Raw genomic sequence first — 13224 nt, 5'->3', positions numbered from 1 at the left:
TATATGCAACTATATACACATCATATATATATTATATTTTTGTGACAATGACAGAAGCAGATTTAGCTTCCTACATCCAATTTCAAGTAAGGTAATTTAAACTCTTAATTATAATTCCATTTCCAAATAGCCACCCAATATAGCTTAAATCTTGTACAACAATAGCATTCTACACATAGAACTGAAAGGCTAAGATTTTAAAGGACAGCAAAGAAATATAGATGCCAAAATAGTGGTGCTTTATTCGTTTACGTGGCTTGAATTCTGCAGCTTAAAGTTTCACAATTAATTGTAAGAAAGCAAACTTCAATGCTCTCATCACCACAAAAGCTAAGTTACAATACCCATATGTACTAGAACCTTTTAAACAAGTCAATCTATTTCAAATATAAGCACTGTTATTAAAAACCATGAGCCATCATCACAGCTGGAGTCTGTCGTATGTATTAACATGATTTTACAGTCCTGAATTTGAGTCAGAGAACAGAAGCAAATCTTAAGCAGGAATAGTTGTCTCTATCTGAGAGAAAAAAGTCAAGTTTACCAAGTTGTCTGGCAATAACAACAAAAAATATTGATATCTGAATGCAATCAATTAAAAAAAGAAAGAAGAAATAAATTTACAATATTGCAGTTCTATCACGTTAAAGTTCAGCTGTAGTTATCATCCACCTTGGATACACAGCTCAGATAGTTGAATTTGGACAAACAGAAGTTCCATATGAACTAAGGCTCAAACTGTAAAGCAATCTGACATTGTCCAATCCCTTGAAACTCCATCCTAAACTGACAGACTTGGTAGTCTCTTAGCTAGAAGGCAGGTGTACATTCTACAAAGACATAGTTCTGACAATAGCTGTAAATATTAATAGAGTTTTTAAGATACAAATGCTTCCTTTTTCCCCACTAACCAAAATATAGAAGATTTGAGTCCTCGTGCTTGGCTCATAAGAAGCAAGTACAGAGAATGGGCTAGATGTAACATGTGACAGTAAAAACCTGAACAAACAGCAATGAACTGAAGTCTGTAAGTCTGGTTTTCTGAATCAAAGCGACAAGCAATTAGAGACAAATTAAAAAATTTATCCTATATGTTTCACTGTTGCTTGTGATATCTAGCGGGTATACAAAACCAGCCTGGAATAGCAATTAGAAACTCCTCCTTTTTCAGTGTTTCGTTTAGTTATTTCCTTCATCTACATGGAAATTATTTCCATTTGACAGTCAACAAATGTAAAAAAAAAAATGGTGCAAGAAGATCTTGTCACAATTTATATACAACTTTGAGCACTTCAGAGCTGAATTTCAAACAGAGAACTCCACAAGATTCCCTTCAGAAGCTGTTTCTAAACACAAGAATGACAAGGTGTTTACGGGCAGCCAGCATGGGTTTACCAAGGACAAATTTCTTCACTGCTTTCAACCCGGAGGTCACTAGTGCAGAGGACAAGGAGTGGGCAGTGGATGCTGCTTGTGTTGAGCAAGGTTTTTGAGGCAGGCTCACATAGAGACTATGCTCAGTGAGATACGGGCTGAATAAGGGAACAATAGGTTAGGTGAGCGGAAAACAGGCTGGACTGCTGGCTCAAAGAGTTGTGATCAGCAAAGTCCAGCGAGAGGCCAGGAAACCAGTGCAGTCTCTCAGGGATGTGTACTGGCATGTACAACAGTTCAATGTCTTCGTTAACAACCTGTGTGATGGCACAAGAGTGCACTTTCAGCAAGATTGCAGATAACACCAAATCTGAGCCATCAGTCAATACACTGGGGGGCAGGACTACCACTCAGAGTGGTCCAGACCACTTAGAAAAAATGAGTGGACAGTTATCTCCCAAAGTTAAACAAAAGCAAAGGAAGTCTCCCCACATGTGGGATGGAATAACCTGATAGAACAACACAGGCTGGAGGCTAAATGCCTGTGAAGCAGCTCTGAGAAAAGGATTATGGGTGGCTGTCACTGTTTATTGCAGGGCAACAATAAACTGTTGCAGATGCTCTCTGTTAACTCTGTACCCTCCCTGCTAAGGAAAGGGAATGAAAGAGACTTACAAGTTGGAAACTTAAAATATTTTACTTATAATACTAATGATGAGAGAAAGATAATAATGCAAACTATAAAAAAAAAAGAACTGGATTCAGGGATGCACAGCCTAGAAGCAGGCCTAGGATTGCAGGCAGAACTGGCAGAGTACTCTTCAAACGCCCGCCATGTGAGACCCTCGTGATCTCCCAGTTTTATATGGTGTACGACATGGAAGGTATGGAATACTTAGTTAGCTAATTTTGGTCATCTGTTCTGTCCACTCCTCTCCGCGAGTATACCCCTCTCGCTTATGTGACGTACAAAATTTACCAGTGACCTTGGCTGCCATAGCAATAAGGATATACCTGGGCCTTTTCTGCATACCATTCCTACCATTATCAGCTCTGGAGCAAACAATATCCAAAAAACACGCAGCCAACTTCAGAAAAATACAGATACTTAAAATAACTTAGCTGAAATGAAAATTCACTAAAAGAAAATTGGTCTTGTTTTAAACAAAACCAGAACAGGGTCATTCCTAGTAGACAACAACTTGAACATGAAGCAGCAGTGTACCCTTGCAGCAGAGATGACCAGCTGCATGGGCTCTATCAGGATGAGTGTCGCATCCAATCCAGGGAAGGGGTCCTCCACCTCCATTTGGCACTTGTAAGACTGCACAGAGTACTGTGTCCAGTTTTGGACTCTAAATACAAGAAAGCAATGGGTATATTGAAGAAAGTCCAAGGGAGGGACACCAGATTTTTCAGGGACTAGAGAATTTGGTCAGTGTGGAGAGGCTGAGGGACCTGAATTCATCCAGCCTTAAGAAGAGAAGGTTTCAAGGGGACTTACTGCTGTCAGTAACTACCTGTTCAAAGGATACAGAGAAATTGAAGCCAGACTCTTCCTGGAGGCTCACAGCAATCAGCCAAGAGGCAACAAATACAAGATAGAATATGCAAAATTGGTATTAGTTTATTTTTACCATGAGGTTCAAACACTGGAACAGGTTTTCCAGAGATGATGTGCAATCTCCATCCTTGAATGTGTTCTGGACCTGGAACATGGATCTGAGCAGGCTGATCTGATTAGACCTGCTTTAAGCAGCTATTGATCTAGATGGTCTGTAGAAGTTCTTTCTGACTTAAATTACTCTATGAATCTAAGAAGTCTACTTCTGCCCTGAGTGGTTGTCTTGCCCACTCCTAACGCAAATTAAGAGTGTGACTTTTTATTTTCTATTAATGTAAATGATTCCATCCCCCTTTTTAATATTGACAACCTTCTAAATATTTTAAACGAGAAACTGGTGTTTAGTATTTCCCACTATGGTTGCTCAGTTCTTCAGTACTCTTTTTGATGAGAACATGCATTCACAAACATGCCAACTTGGAAAAAGACAAAGAATAATATTTCTGCTAAGCTCTTCAGCATCATCTTTGATAATTCTTGAAAACTTCCTGTTGAAGGATGTACGTTATTGTTTTGGTAAGCAATCCTCACTATATCTGTTCCACAAAAATCCATTCTAAATAGGCAATAGTTTGCATTACATTTGACAGTCTGATATAGACTGAATACATTCTACAATTATATCTATTGTTGAGCAGTTCTACATCACTATATATCCACAGTCTTGCTTTTAAAATACAAGCAATGTTCCAATTTATTAAAAAGCAAGAAGTATACATTTCTGAGAGTGGAAGCAGGTTTATTCTAAATCATTACATATGGACTTAGTGCCTTGATTATTTGTGTGTTAATCACATACTGTAATGCTAAAAATGTTTCGTTCAGCATCATTAAAACTGACTTTGATAATACGTCTAAGTCTATAAAAGAATGCTGAGGGATTTCTCCAGAATTTAAAAATAAAATCCTAGTTCAGTCCCCAGTTCATTAAAGCACTATAAATTAAGCGATGTTTTAGATGGGTTTTTGAGTAAAAAGAGATTTAGGAACTGATCTCAGTATTACTGTAATTGGTTATTTTTTCACTCCATCTCTTTCTCCTACAGCATAGAACTAACCAGAGCAAGTTCCCAAGTTTCTCCTCTGAAAGAGGTGTTATACAGAAAAACAATCCTTCAGTTAGCAACATTAACAAAATTCTAACATCATCAGTAATTCTGTTGTAACGTTATCTCACACAGTTGAGAGCAAAAGACGCCTGATCTATTAACTATTATACAAATAAAATAAGCAGGCTAAATTAGCTCAAATCCCTACCAATTGTGACAGTTTTGTATTTGCCAACCTGAAATTTGGCTACCAGATTAAAAAAGATGACACTTTCTAAAATTACAAATAATTAGTGGTTTACTGGAAGCTTATTGGCTCAGCCAGAAAATGCACAGCATAAAACGTGCACATACATTCTTGCATATAACTGCTCATAATTTCCTTCATTATGTATTTCTTTTACCTCTTTCACACTGAGGGCCAGTAAATCCATAGACACATGCACAGCGATTAGGTCCAATACACCGTCCTCCATTTTGGCAGCCATTTTCACAGACAGCTTTAATTAACAAAACAACAACAACGAAGTTTTAAATGTTATAGCAATGATATTTCAAAGATTATCATATGCGGTATTTAATTTATTTTTTCCTCTCAGCTAAGTGTTTCTGGATCTGAAGATCAAACTGATGTCCTTCCTATCCATCATTACTAACAATAACAATCATTCAAGTCAAATTGCATTAGCCCCAAATTCCACTAGCACCTGTTTAATGCTAATTGCAAGCAGCTGTTTAATTAATCATATTCACCACAGACTTAGCAGATGGTTAACTTCAGTATATTTTTAAACAGCTTTGCAGCTCTAGTCACTACTCATAACATCTTACATCCATCACCAAAGTTAGCAGATAAAAATTCAACTGTTTTGAGGGTTTTTTGAGCATAGTAAGTTGCGCTATTCAGTCACAACAGCAACAAGCCTTTCAAGAAGGGAGGCCTGGGGAGTCTGAGAGACAGATAATTCAGCTCTCAGAGTTGATACTGCAGGCAGAAGTGATGTTTATGGCAAGGGAAAAGAACTACTGGTTTAACTCCTCTTTAAGTACCGTAAAAAACTGTGGTGCCTAAAAGATTCCAACAAGAGATAAAAGTATTTTTGTGGGTTATAAATCCACAGTATATATAGATGGAGAAGGTACTTTACAGTTGTGGGACCTCAGAGCACTCACTCATGCTATTTATCAATGGCATGATTGAAGAACAAAGCCTCCTGCCAAAGCACTGAAATCTCTTCAATTTGAAAGGAAGACAGTTCTTCGGCAAGGTTGAAAAATACCAGTAAAAGAGCGCTTTAATCAATGCTGTCTGTTTTCAGGCTCATTGCTTCCAGGACATACAGCCGTGTTCAGAATTAGCACACATTACTAATCAATGCATTTCACCTTAAAAGACAATCCCACTGTTTTCAAGTGCCTCTGAACAACAGTGAAGAGATTTCAGTCTAGAAGTCTCTAAGGTGCTTTCCTTTGAAGGTCTGCCCAGTTTGAAGGTGGCATTTGTAACATATTTGAGTACCAACTGAAAAAGACCCTCAGCAATCTAGAGAAGGTAAATTTGTTAAACTGGAAAAAAAAAATATACACATGCCTCCTATATCACAATGGGGAACATACACTGTTATGTGGAAATGTGATAAAGCCTTGCTTCTTACTAAGATCTATAAAACTGAATTACTTTTTACTGAGAATGCATGTTTTATGCATAAAATGTAGATGCTTCTCTGCACGTGTTACATTACTGAGTTAATGGTCAATAACACTTTAGTGAGGCAATTAAATTCAGTAGATTTAAGACAACTACATTTTACTAAAAAGAAATAAAGACGTATTTACATTTTCATACATTTATTTCATACTGTTTCTAGAAGACAAATACTTAATCTTACTTGAAATTTTAAGTATCTTAAACACTGAGATCAGTCTCCACAGTTTGTACAGATTTTCTGAATTGCTTTAGTGTTGCTGCTTGAAAATTTAATCCTCTATTCATTTATTCAGTGGAAATATGCCCTGCCTGAGAGCATTCAGGTGTTGACCCAATACTTCTTCAAAACGAGCAGAAAGGGGCCAGCAGCTCTTAAATCTGACTGTGATGAGGGTCACATTTTAGGATTACAATTATTAACTAAAATTTTAGATAATTGTTTTCACGTAGAAATTAAGCAAGAACAAGACTGTTCTCCAGGATTGCAAAAACTACTAAGACAAAAGGACACTATTTCCACATATTCCACACTATTAAATCTAACTGTTCTTTGCATAGCTGCCTTCTGTTTGTCTCTGGTTCCTTCACACAACCTCAATTTCTCAGCTCATTAGTAGCCAGCTGGCCTCAGAATACACTTTGAGTCTTTCTTCATCATTGTAGCCTTAAGTGATTTCTGTTGTTAGCTAAATTTGCATAGCCTGTAAACACTGCACTGTGATAAGTAGAGCTGTGCAAATAATTGACTTTCTAGCTTGCCTGCTAAACCAAAAAGGTATCCAAAAGCTTGAACAATATTTCATCTTTTTTTCGCAGTTAAGTAGAAAACAGACAAAAATGTTTTAACTTTGCAGTTAGGCTGTTCTTTTGAGATAGAGAAACTTTGTCAAAAAGAATGGAAAATTAGTGATCATCTGGTTATAAAAGGAGAATGGGATGTATAATGCCATTGCTCCTAAAGGATTTTCAAAACTACTTGGTGAATTCAACCCCCAATTTGAATTTTGGGGAACACAGATACACTTCATGCATGAACTGACTTTCAGCTACACACCATACCCCAAAACAGCATTAAATCTCTCACTGACATTTTATTATGTTTCAGCATACTGGCTTTCTTTTCATACTTACTTTCTACCTAAAGTGAGAAAGATAACTTGCAGGACTTAGGAGGTTTTAATTTTAGCTGCAACAAAGCAGTTACTCACGCTGCCCACAGTAAGTTCCCACGTAGCCCTTTTGGCACTGGCAGCGGTCATCTGCACACGTGCCGCCGTTCATGCACCTGATGCTGCACTGTTGTACTGCAGTGGAGAGACAGCAGTGTTAAGCAAAAATATCACATTGGGAAGCAAACATGGATAAAAATAAAGACACCAGAAACTAGACAGGAGCTTCGTACAATATATGCTATGTAATCAAGTGTACACTCAGGTGTTCTCGTAACCAAAGCCATCCAATCCGTAGCTATTAGTCAGCCTTCATTTTAAAAGCAGCCATTAAGAGCTTCTTTAGAGTTTTCCATGACTATATTTAAAAACTTATAAGTTTTAATTATCTTCAAGGTTGTATAATCTTCATTCTTAGAATAATGGACTCAATGAAAACATTAATACCACACACATTTGTATTTAAACTTGCTCATCTCTTTAAACACATTTTTTCTCCAATTTTCTCAGACAGAGTAAAAGTGCATACATGGTATATCAAACTTTTCAAAAACTAGAGACACACCAAAGTGTGTGTCTGCAGTAATGATAAGTTATTTTTAAAGGATTTACACAGTAGATATTTTTGAGTTGACACCAAAGATAATTACTTAAAATTAAATCTCTAAGAAAAACAAATATAGTAAGTCCTTACTAGATTTTGATCCACAAGTAGGTGATATTTGTCCACTTGCACAAGTACACATGTTAGGACGGGAACAAAATCCATCACCACAGCTATTTCTACAAATGGCTGAGGAAGAAAGCAATTAAAAAGACAGTGATTAACAGTAACCTTAGTCTTAAATGACACACACACACAAAAAAGTGAAACCTAAAAGGATGTTAACAGCTTCTTTTAAGAAGAAAACAAAACTACAACAAAATCCCACTCACTCGAATGCTTAGTTCATTAGAACAGTTAATATACATGTAAAAGTAATTTTAAGTTAAATAAAGCAAACAAAATTTTGGTATAATTGGTATCTCTGACAAATTTAAAGAAAAACAGAATTAAATATGGCATATTCAAACACTGGTCTGACCACTGAAACCAGATAACCAACTCTTTCCCTAATTAGAAATACCAGCCTACTACACAAGTTATGTAAAATTATTAAAATTATATGTTTTAGACCACAAGACCTGTAGAAAACTTCACCAAGAATCCAAGATTTGAATGAATATACATAATATAGATCAGAAATGCCAATTTATGGTATGGCTTCTCTCTTACAATTGCTATTTTAGAGCCTCTTTTTCTTCTAAGACTATACATCCTTTACACACAGCCATTTCATCGGAAGTCAATGTGCAAATGCTGGTCTTTGCAGATTTTGCATAGTTTCCCTTAATATAGTTTTCTGTACTCAAATATTTCCACATTGTCATTTAGAAACTAACAGGGAAGCCTGTCCACACCCTACCACGTGTCCACAATGTGCACACCATTGTGGTATCCCCTGATGGATCTAAGTTGCATCTTCCCTTCTCACTCACCAGCCAAGAGAGCTCCATTGCACAAAGGAATTACAGAATCAGAAAAGAGTTAAAGGCTAGATCCAGATTCTAAAGGAGATTCAAATGAATACATCTAAATAATCTGTTGGACTGGCAAATGCATCAAAAGGGTACCAGAAGCATTAAGAGCCAGTAGGGCACAGGAGGACCCCAAAAACATGTATCGTACAAGAGACTGCTTGTAAAGCAAAAAAACTAAATGAGAATCAGTTTCTTTGTAAATAACTCTGGAGCTTTGAGATAATCAAATTATCTGGAAGCATATCTCCACTGAAGGACTACAAAAGCAACAAATACTTCTGCTAGATAATCTGGGAAGAACACACTGACTACTTAAAAAAAAAAAAAAAAGTCTATATACTTTAAAAGGAAAGAAAAACAAAACAAAACAACAAACAAACAACAATAAAAAACACCTGGCCATATACATAAAAAAAGAAAGCAGAGACAAGACCTTTCCCAGAGTATTTGTGCTCCACTTCTGATTTAAAAAAACATGCAGAAATGAGACTCAGCTCCCACAAGGAAGCAAATTATTTTCTTGTCCCACTAGAGAAGTTCAAATACACCCCTCGGTAAATTTACATGCTCCCTTTTATCCCTTCTCCACCAAATCAGCTCTTTACTGATGCCGAACATGACCAAATCAGACCAGATTTTGTAAACCAACTTCCTCTTTGACATACTCCAATGAAGGCCACATTTTCTTTACAAGTGAGTAGTAGACAAAGCCACATTAGATGTCCACTTACACCACTTTTTGGGCATCAAAAAGATGCAACGTGCACCATCAACATTCATAATCAAATTCCTTTACAACTGTGCTCTAAATGCAAATGCATGACAGGTGAAAGAGTTTATGGAATTTCACCATTTAGTTGAAATTGCAGACACACCACTGACTGACAGGAAGTACTTCTTTTATTAGCAGACTCTTAAGTGAGAAACAGGACCCAGACTTAGAGCACTTTTAGAAACATGGGAACAGGACAAAAACAGGGAACAGCATTTTCCTTATATAGCTGTTTAGTTCATCTTTATACGATGTAGCTCAATCTCCTGATTAAGCCATTTAGATTTTAGACCTGATGTAGACCATTATTGTCTGTTAGGAAATAATTTTTTATCAACTGAAATCCCTATAGCTGAAAGCATATACTAAATATGCTCTCATCAGTACAGTTTATTTTACTTAAAGTAAACACAACCAGACTTTTTTTTTAGATAAAAGATCACTTCTAATCATAAACCTGTCACAAACCACCAACAACCATCATTACATTATCAACTAAAAACACCATTAAGGTTAGAATCCTTTCCTTTTAACCTACCATGGGCTCATTGATGTCTCTTCATGAAATAATACTTTAAAATCACCATTTAAAATCTGCACTGATTATAATCAACACATCTCCAATAAGAACTTTGCTAGCTTGCTGGTGATCCTGTGCAGGAGGCTTTGTCTAGCTACACATCTAGCCTGGGAGACCACCATGTCAACAAACATTCAGTGTGAGCATAGAAGACTCTGCTCTTAAACGTTCACCACAAATACAAGTATAACAGCCAGTCTTACAGACTGTCTGGCAAAATCACTCACCCTTCAAACATGTCAGAGAGCTGCAATCAAGTTTCAGTAAGCAAACAGGAGTTAAAAGAGGTCTTTTGTGCCGATAAATTAATAGTAAATCAAAGATTATTATGGATGTGAAGAGACTTGAGACCAAGGTGTTTAGGAGGCTCCGGAAGTCACAATTTAATTTATAAGGATTTTTGAAAGCATCTAAATCATTGTCTTTCACTGATTTAATCTGAGCTAGATACCCAGCTGAATTCAAAAAACCTATCAAGTAGGCAGGCTAATTCTATTTTAAAAACCCAAGTTTACATTTAAGTAAGCCAATATCATAAGAGATCATAAATGTGAACTGAAAACGTTGAGAAACCCCCTCTTATTCCACACTGACATTGATATCAGCATCTTCCTCTGAATGACAGTTAAATTTTGCTTGGAAACGCTTGGTCAACTTTAGATAAAAGTCAGTGATACATGGCACAGTTACAAGAAATCTTACCAAGGCAAATTTACTTACGTAAAACAAATAGATATGAGCAGGGTGAGAGTCTCAAATCATAAGGCAACAGCCCAAAAGTCACCTTTAAGTTTGGCAGATCTTGGCTTACCACCCATTCCTTCCCTTGTTTAGTCCTGGATGCTGTAGTTTGTTAGCTAAGTATTGCAAAGACTTTCACTGCTTACATAAAGGATATTATGTTCTTGAAACTCAGTCCTGAAGTTGGCTACACTTATTAGCATAAGAGATGGTGACAAGCTAGGATGTATGGAAGGGTGTCACATTAAAGAACTGTGCATCTAATACCAGCTTTTATCTATCAAACAGAATATACCTTAACTCATTTCCTTTCTAGATAGACAACATTCCCTAACCAGAATATTGAACAAATTTCCCTTTTTTAGCCTTTTTTTTTGTTTCTGCCAAGCCATGTCAACAGCCACATGTATCAGCACATTACATATTATGACCAGGCAATAACCTGAGTCTATATGCTTTATAGCTATTAAAACACAACTAAAAATGACAGAATAAGCACCCCAGATGTAAAAAAGTTTCCCATTTCATTGTAATTCCATGCCTAGCATGGAAGTTTCACAAAACTCCAGATCTGATTTGTATTATTATCAAGATAATTTGAGGGGGTTTTGTCTTCTAGTTTGGGGTTTTGTGTGTGTGTGCGGTTTGTGTGTGTGTGCTATGTTTGGTTGGGGTTTTTTGTTTGTTTTGTTTTGGGGGTCTATTGTTTTTCCTTCTCCTGTTACTCTAGTTGGTCATTTGTCTTATGGAAGTATTTTTCTTTTTTCCTCCCTTGTTGTGTTCTTTAAAAAAAAGAATAAAAAACTAAGTGGAGACATGCCTTTTATGAACACACGAAAGAAACTACAGCAATTTTTCAGTCTTTCAATTACAACAAATGTGGACTTGTAAATCCACCTTTTTTATTATTATTTTTAAAAATAAAGCAAAAGAGATTAATTCCCTTTTCTCCTACTGAATGGAACAGTAACTCACAGATGAATAATTATTTTTATTATTTCCTCTAGGGCCATAGAAACTTGAAGTCAGACACTTACGAACAATGCACTGGTTTCCTCCAGGGAGTGTTTTCCATCCAGGGCAACAATAAGAATGGAATCTAGAGCCACACACATTTGGCCTGTCACATAGACAAACAAATAAATACATATACAGAAGTATAAACCAGCATAAATAGAATCCAAAGTTTTATGTACACACAAGGAAAGAAACCAGTGGCATGAAACAAAGTGTATAGCAAAGATGTCAACGAAAAATCATTCCCAGAGAAACAAAATCTTCCTCCACTATAAGAAGTTCCAAGGAACTTTATTTTGTATAATTTCAGCTGGTTAGTATGAAGAGGAGAGACAGACAAGGCACCAACAGGACACATTCACCTCTGGTGGAACTACTGAGGATATGCAAGGGATGAGTTTGGCTCTGCATTCATATACAGTCTTAGAAGTCTTGCTATAAAAATTGACTTCATGTCGCCAACTGACACAAAACAGAAGGGGTGACTGGTCATAAAGATTAATAAACTGATTCAAATTACCAAGAACTCCCCAAAACACTAGAAATAATAATAAAAAAAATAAAAATTAAAAAAAACCCCCACACAGCCCAAACAAAACAACAAAACAAAAACCCACAAATTTTGCACACTTTCTCAGAAGCCAAAGAGAATATTTAAGTATCTTAACATGGTAACATGTTTGAATAAAAAGCCCAAAGTGGTACATCTGTTAGTTGTAACATAGCCCCACACAATGTCTGTTTTCAATATAATCTCAATAATTAAAAGACCATATTTTGTTCTCAGCTATGAAATACGGAGTTCAATTAACCACAACTACTTAGTCATATAAAGAGGCTGGAAGGTGAGATGTACCGAAAGCAAAAATGAAGGCCACAGGTTGGGGTTGAGGTGGGGGGCTGCTCACTGGGAAGCGGGCTGCGCGACGCGGGGTCCGCCCGCCGGGGCTGGGGACAGCAGGGAAGGGGGTTCATGCTGCGGAAGGTGGAGGCCCGAGAGCGGCGCGGCGCATCCCTACCCGCGGAGCACGTCCTGCTGTCCGCGCCTGCGGACCCGGCCGGCGGCGGCGGCGGCGCTGCCGGCCCCATCGTGCCGGTACGCGGCAACAGGGTGGATGCCGCCCGCTCCTCCCGGAGGACGGACCGGCGGCGGCGACTTTTGTTGCCCGGCTGCTCCCTGCGCCCAGAGCGCCAGGCAGCCCAGCCACAGGAAGCAGAGCTGGACCCAGAGCCACCGCCGTCTCCCCATCCTGCTGCTGTCGCGGTGGTAAACGGCGGACGCGGCGGCGGGCGGGGAGCCGGGAGAGGTGTGCCTGTCCCGCACAGCCGGCAGCGGGTACGGCGCCGCTCCTCGTGGGGGAAAGGCTTCAGCCGCGGAAACTCAGTCTTCTCTCCTCCCCAGCCTGCCCTGTCGCCGCAGCCGTCAGCGGGACGCGGGGATACCAAGAGTGAGGTCCACGTTGCATCCCCCTCTCCTCTCTCTCCAAAGAGAGGAGGGAAAAAGAAAAAAAAAAAGGCAAAAAACAAGAAAAGTTGTGTTGGTTGTAATTTTCTTCCCACCTCCGAAAAAGAAAATCTAACAGAATCACGCTGAATTTCCCTAGAAAAA

At 38.1% G+C, this 13224-nt stretch overlaps 1 protein-coding gene across 1 annotated transcript in view; it reads right to left on the bottom strand.

Annotated features, from left to right (window-relative positions):
- Positions 1-12864, bottom strand: part of FBN2 (fibrillin 2) — a gene marked incomplete at both ends in the record, with an annotated part of 157449 nt that extends 144585 nt beyond the window's left edge. Inside the window, 5 exons of the mRNA XM_080362871.1 lie at positions 4452-4547; positions 6964-7059; positions 7619-7717; positions 11636-11718; positions 12635-12864. Coding sequence (XP_080218997.1) covers positions 4452-4547; positions 6964-7059; positions 7619-7717; positions 11636-11718; positions 12635-12864 — 604 coding nt within the window. The remainder of the gene's footprint in view (positions 1-4451; positions 4548-6963; positions 7060-7618; positions 7718-11635; positions 11719-12634) is intronic.
- Between the last annotated feature and the right edge of the window lie 360 nt (positions 12865-13224).

Source organism: Nesoenas mayeri, assembly GCF_963082525.1.
Source record: "Nesoenas mayeri genome assembly, chromosome: Z".
NCBI lineage: Eukaryota > Metazoa > Chordata > Aves > Columbiformes > Columbidae > Nesoenas > Nesoenas mayeri.
Note: the sequence above shows the minus strand (reverse complement) of the source record. Positions and strands in the feature narration are given on the sequence as shown.